General features: G+C 40.3%; 2 protein-coding genes across 3 annotated transcripts; one reads left to right on the forward strand and one right to left on the reverse strand.

Moving 5' to 3' along the window:
- Nucleotides 1-230: 230 nt before the first annotated feature.
- Nucleotides 231-2,322, forward strand: tmem258 (transmembrane protein 258). The gene is made up of 4 exons (XM_070830713.1): nt 231-298; nt 649-758; nt 1,945-2,073; nt 2,174-2,322. Exons 1-3 carry the CDS (start codon nt 296-298, stop codon nt 2,069-2,071), a joined length of 240 nt encoding a protein of 79 aa, XP_070686814.1. The 5' UTR covers nt 231-295; the 3' UTR covers nt 2,072-2,073; nt 2,174-2,322.
- Nucleotides 2,323-2,745: 423 nt separating this feature from the next.
- tmem138 (transmembrane protein 138) lies at nt 2,746-4,480 on the reverse strand. 2 transcript variants are annotated; one of them, XM_070830712.1, is made up of 4 exons: nt 4,332-4,480; nt 3,789-3,960; nt 3,534-3,609; nt 2,746-3,442 (listed from the first exon to the last, which is right to left on the reverse strand). In XM_070830712.1, the coding sequence occupies exons 1-4, from the start codon at nt 4,457-4,459 to the stop codon at nt 3,336-3,338; spliced, it is 483 nt and encodes a 160-aa protein (XP_070686813.1). In that variant the 5' UTR covers nt 4,460-4,480; the 3' UTR covers nt 2,746-3,335. The 2 variants fall into 2 exon arrangements, with proteins under 2 accessions (XP_070686813.1, XP_070686812.1); XM_070830711.1 differs by having other exon boundaries at nt 2,746-3,448.
- Nucleotides 4,481-6,272: the final 1,792 nt, after the last annotated feature.

The raw sequence follows: 6,272 nt of genomic DNA on the forward strand, positions 1-6,272 counted from the left end.
AGCGGACTGCTCACTATCGCTAAACAACAAGCTGTGCTAAGCAAATTGTTGTTACTAGATCACATAAAAAGATGTCGATTTCAATATAATGTACATTCTAAGGTTGCAAACCTAGGAGAAAGAGGCGAGATTTGTACGCAGCCTGTGAGGAAGAGGAGCCTGAGAGGCTAAATCAAGGGTACAAAACGTACGCAATGAAGTCATCTGAACGTCATGAAAAAAACCAGGAAGTAGTAGTCAGTACGTGGCCTTCCCTTCTTGGATCATAGAAACAGGAGCCCCGCTTCATTACAAAATGGTACAATTACCCATCTTTAACTTGTTTTTATTTAGTCCAACACTAATATACAATGATATGCTGTTTATTTGTTCATGTTACTTGACATTTCTCCACCAAAACAATGCGCTTTCTGAGTGAAATTATACTTTGCATAGCTGACTAGCAGACGGACGTTAGCCTCTCATGTCAGACTCACTGATTTAGTCACTCTATGGAGACAATATCAGACCATGGTGCAACAGAAATCAAACTCTGTACACTCGGTACATTGTCGAAGGAAGTTAAAGTGCAGGCTGACCATCATGGAAGTGATGTAGCGTCTTGTTTAACCTGCCTTTATCTTTATTGTCTCTTTACTGTGGCTGCAGGAACTCGAGGCTATGACCAGATACACCAGCCCGGTGAACCCGGCTGTGTTCCCCCACCTCACTGTCGTCCTGCTGGCCATCGGCATGTTCTTCACCGCCTGGTTCTTCGTGTATCCTTTCACTGCTTGTTTTACATGTTACTGTGTATGTGGAGGGATTGTACCACAGCAGCAGCCTGCAGTGAAACTAGATTAAGCCGAGGATCACATCACTATCTTTGCATGATTGGAATAAAATTAGCTTTGCATTACAGCTGGCCGAGCACAATAAGAAAACCATACCACAGAGTTTTACATGTTTATTTCCTAAAACCTTTCACACACTGACAGGGTTTCCATTAACTTGAGTATAATGTGAAATTAAAATAATGAATCTTGTTTCTTACAGGTCATGATTTCATTTGATAACATTAACAGTGTACTCACCCAGTTAAACAATGAAATCAGAACATGGCAGCATCTCTAAAAAATGTGATGGGTCAAGAAACACAAGCGGCCAGCTGCTCAAGCAGATTTCATACAAACTCCCTGGTTGACACTTAACAGACTTACTTCCTACTTTGTCAGAGATGGCTGTCTACACAGTTTTGTTTCAGCACCGGTTACTCTGTAAAGATGTTCGAGTCGAGCATGTCAGGTCTTTGTCTGTCCATGCAGTTTCCCTGTGAGGGATTAGGAATAAATGCAGATATTTCTGGTGTGTTCACTCTCCATTGTATCTCCAAATCGAGTGGTGATGCATTTGGGCAAAACTGTTTCAGCAATAAATATTAACCACTTTCAGCTCATGCAGAAATAATTGTCTTAGTTAAAACTATAATGCCTTTAAAAACTTCAGTTCCTCTTAGAGTGATTTCTGGATATGCCTTAAAAGATGGAGACATTTAACATCTTAATGAGGTGCATGCTGATGGTAGTAAATGAAGCCATTTAAAGACACAATCGTAGATCAAAACGTAACCCAATAAAGAATTAAGTCTGTAATGTTTTTGAATGCTATAAAAGATTTGTTTACATTTTTTGTGTTAGTAAACTGGTGTAGATTTCTACATTTTCACTCAGTTGATGATCAAAATGTGTTTTTCATCTGACTTTGTTTTCACCACTGCTTTTCTGTGATTCTATATAAATGTTAATTAAAAATGCAGGATGACAATACACACAGGATACTATGGTACATGAACACTATGAACAGTTCCATATTTAACTACACAGCAGAAGGAATTTGACTTGGCAAAGAGCACAGAGCTCTGGTTGTGCTTTTGTTTTTATGAACTAGCCCTTAACTTTTCATCAGCTATGAGGTGACATCCACAAAATACACTAGGGACGTTTACAAAGAGCTGCTGATCTCACTCGTGGCGTCACTCTTCATGGGCTTTGGTGTGCTGTTCTTACTACTTTGGGTTGGCATCTATGTATGAAGGTATTTTGAAATTTTTATGTAAGTCAAATATTTTATTTCTAATCCAGGAAACAGTTTTGCAGTGGTTAACTTTGTTCCCTCTCCCTCTTGTTTCCTGTAGTTTCGGGTGACTGACTTAAAAGAATGACACATTCCAGTGGAACCGAGGACATCACAGACAACAAAAACCGATTTAATTGGACTGCACTGATAATAATTTGGGAACATACGGACTGGTTTTCTTTTCACAAGTAAAGGGGCTTTGTACAACTTTTGGTGTTTTTCTTTGTTCATTCTGAAATTTGCAATGATTGCTATCATCCATGGATGAATATTGCAGATTGTGTAAAATTATATGAAATATTGATCAATGGTTTTATTTAGGTGAGACCAGAGATTCACTGCAATTTAACGTGTTGGCTGCTTAAGAGGAGAAGGTTATTTTGACACAACTATTTACGTTGTGTTTCATTAGTGCCGCCTAAAACCTCAATCCCTGATTAATCTTTGTTAAAAATAGAGCAGTCTGTTTCACCTTGTCTACAGGATTATACTTACTACCCTAGTGATGAAGGATTACACCGGGATTACAGAAGGATTATTTAATAAAAACAGCGGGAACACAATTCAAAGATCCCCACTCAAAGACAACTGGGTTCACATGAAAATTGGCTTATTAAAATAATATTGACCGTGTAAACAACATACTAACCTTACATAAGGCAAAATAAACCAACAGGTTTCTTACTTTGTGAGGGAAATAAAACGTGTCCAACACAAACTATGGCTACATGTCCTACAAATAGTACATTACAGATTAAAATACAGTTGCCTTGGGAGGCGATCTGCATCTGTAACAGTTCTTCTGTAAACCTTTAACATTCTCTCATTCTGTCTGCAACTCATATTGCTTTACAAAGGCCACATCGATTAACAGACCCAATCCTGATTAATGCAATACTACACATGCCATGGTTGGCTCACATGCCATAGTTGGCTCACATGCCATGGTTGGCTTACCTGCCACTGTAAACCATTTAACTGGCTGCACACTTGGCTAGAAAGAGCCAGTGAACACAAACAGAGTGAGACTTCTCTTCATCCTATTTACCTGTCATTGAGTCCCATCAGTGTTCATTATCATTGCATTGCTTTGTTCTAAATGTTAAATAGTGTAATGCTCTCCAAGTAGTTTTCAGCTAGTGATGATCCTCAGCGTTATCATGTCAGGAGGGGCATTTCTTTGCAGGTCCCTTAAAGTCTCTCTCAAAATTGTCCATTCTTCACTGACGAGCTCTGGCGAAGGCTTCACGCAGCCACAGAGAGTCCTCGTACAGCCTCGGGTCCCCCATATACTCTGCTGTACGCTTGTACAAGTAGTAATACAACACTGCCGCTGTGAACAGAAATAAGTAGTTACTCAGTGGCCGCAGAAAATAGATGTGATGGAAAATGTACCTCTGAATTAATCCACCGATTACCTGTTCTCTGGAAAGTGAAAAGAGCTTGAAGACCATCTGTCCAAACAAAACGGTTTGACTCAAGCCATCTAAGGTTCTAGAAAAAAAGGAAACACTTATCAGGTATAGGTTGTACAGTCACTCTGATACTAGATACAGTATATAAAAAGTCATACCTAGATGACACTACCTCTCTTATACTAATACCTCTCTTAGATACATGTTAAACAGTAATATTTGACATGTAGGTGTCTGTGATGGCGTAACGAAGCTCACCAGCACCCAGCAGTGGAAGCAGATGCTGAGGGTCAGGTAAAGGGCAGAGAATAACAGCAGAGCCCTGAACCTGTCCAGCAGCAGCGACACCAGGCCGACCTGGAACACGTAGGTGTTGAACATCATCAGCAGGATGATGATCACGTTGAACAGGATGGCGATGTCCTGGATACTGTAGACACAAATTTTACTGGTTTATTTGTAATGAAGATAAATTAACTGCCTTGAACAACCTCAAAAATTATATCCTGCAAAAATAGACATGGTTGTTCTAGTAATTATTAAGAAAACTAAGTGCAACGAGTTTCTATAGGTAATATTGCTCATAAGTGTCTGAATAATATAAATCTGGTTGCTGCTATTTTAAAGAATTAGGAGATTATTTTATTATCAATTGCTGATACTTCCAGTATTAAACATATGTAGTTTTAGTCTCTCCTAAATGAGAGCCACAACTAATTATCATTTCATCATTGATAAATCTGCAGATGTTGGACGATGTAACCAGGCAGTGTCATTTCAGCATGTACTTCGGTGACTTACATGAAAAGCACTAGCTGGATGACAGGCGCTCCCCTCAAGAGTTCACTGAAGGAGTTGACGAAGAGGTCATAGGCCAACAGTGTCAGCTGGATCAGCAGAACCAGAGAGTAGTTACTGGTCTGGAGCATCTTCAGAGGCTGATCCTGCAAACCACCAGAGTGGCTCCCAGCTGCTTTTCCTTTACACTTGCAAAACGCAGGTACTTGCTGGTGACACAAGTCTATTTGGTCTAGATTCACCGCCTACATACTTCAGTGCCAAAGCACAAAAAACACTTGCAGACAGACAGTTCTGACTTCACAGCTCGTCCATTCACATAGTCAAAAACTGGTGGCTTTCCCCCAATATGTTCTATTGCTTCAGGCCGTCTTCACTGTGGTTTACTCCTCTGTTCAGAAACATGCTGTTTGTTGTCCTCAGGGAAAAAATATCCTGGTGATGGTTGCAAGCAGTCCAAGATATCAGATTAGATGTTGGAATTCCTTTCATATACTGCATGCTGACACCTTTGTTGCGGAAAGTCTCCTCTTCTGCTGCATTGCCTGCTAGGAAGAACAGAGAAGCTGTGAAACAACAGACACGAGCAATAGAGACGTTGTTATATGGTTTGAAAACAAAGGCACTGTGATGTTTTTTTGTTTTTTCACCTTTTCATAGCAGTAACTCATATCTTTGCCCTGCAGCCATCTCCAGTGCAGAGGAGGGTGGGTGTAACATGTCGTCAGCCTCAGGTATCTAAATTAGCAGTAAACCTAACCATGTAACATGCTCAGGCTGTTACAGAGGCAAGCGTGGAAAGGTCAAGGCAAGTTGTTGTTGTGGTGATACGCCCCTTTCTCTCTTTTTACGTATCTAATCTACTCATGGCGGTAGCCTGTTATTTACTCCTGCAGAAGATAATCTGGAAGACGGATAATAGAATTACTAATGACTGTTTCCAAATCTTATTTCCACGACAAATCACGCACAGCACAGATTTGAACTTCGAGGAAGTCCATCCAGGCACGTTTGCTAACTTAACGCTAAGTTAACGTTAACCACAACAGCATTGTTTAAATCTGCCCACATTTCTAAACGTAGGCGCCACAAACACAATTTAACCAACAACCACTTACCAGAAAAGGGTGAGAAGAATGGAAATTAGACACTAGAAGCCAAGAAGAAGCACTTAATTGCGCATATTCCTACTTTTATCGACAAGCTAGGCTACCCACTAGGAGCGTCCGCTGCTGTTTTCAGCGGTAACGTATGTATTTCCGTAAATTCCATGGTAACCACACGTCTTACCGTAATAACAGACGTAGAGGTTCTCTGAATATCCCCATAAAGAAATGACGAAACTATGGAGATTACGGTATATTCCGTTGTTGTATTGACTGCACCGACTCTGTTGTTCTCTAAGTGTTGTTGAAAGTAGCTGCTGGACGTGAAAACAACCAGTAAACAATTTTTTGTTCATTCAATTTGCGCACTACATTAGCCATTACGGACAGCATGGAGGGGCCTGACTGCCGCCCAGCGGCCACAGTCAGTATGTTTGTGTTTGACTGAGAGCTGATCAAAGGTAGTGGACACCTGCGTCCAGCACGCCGAGGTAAGTCCCCAAAACTTACTACAACTTTGCTGAAGTGATATAAAATACAGTTATCTAAGTTATTTAGAAATTTAAGCCCACTTTGATAAGTTTATGGTCACTTTCCCTCCGCTGTGGTTCATTAACAGCCGACTAAATGTGTTGTTAGGTTTCTTCTTTAATAATAAATGTCACTTCTCTTGGTTTTGGTTACCTCAGCTAGCTCGCTGCATTGCTCCAAAATTGGTCGTATGGAAGCTATTAAATTAATTGTAGGTTGCCGAGCAGGGTTTCAGTCAGGCTTTTTAGTTTTAATCAAACTTTCTTTGTACACGCTTATCTGTATTTCACAACCATAATGTCTGTTT

The sequence above is a fragment of the Pempheris klunzingeri genome, chromosome 5 (genome assembly GCF_042242105.1).
Source record: "Pempheris klunzingeri isolate RE-2024b chromosome 5, fPemKlu1.hap1, whole genome shotgun sequence".
NCBI classification, from domain to species: Eukaryota; Metazoa; Chordata; class Actinopteri; order Acropomatiformes; family Pempheridae; genus Pempheris; species Pempheris klunzingeri.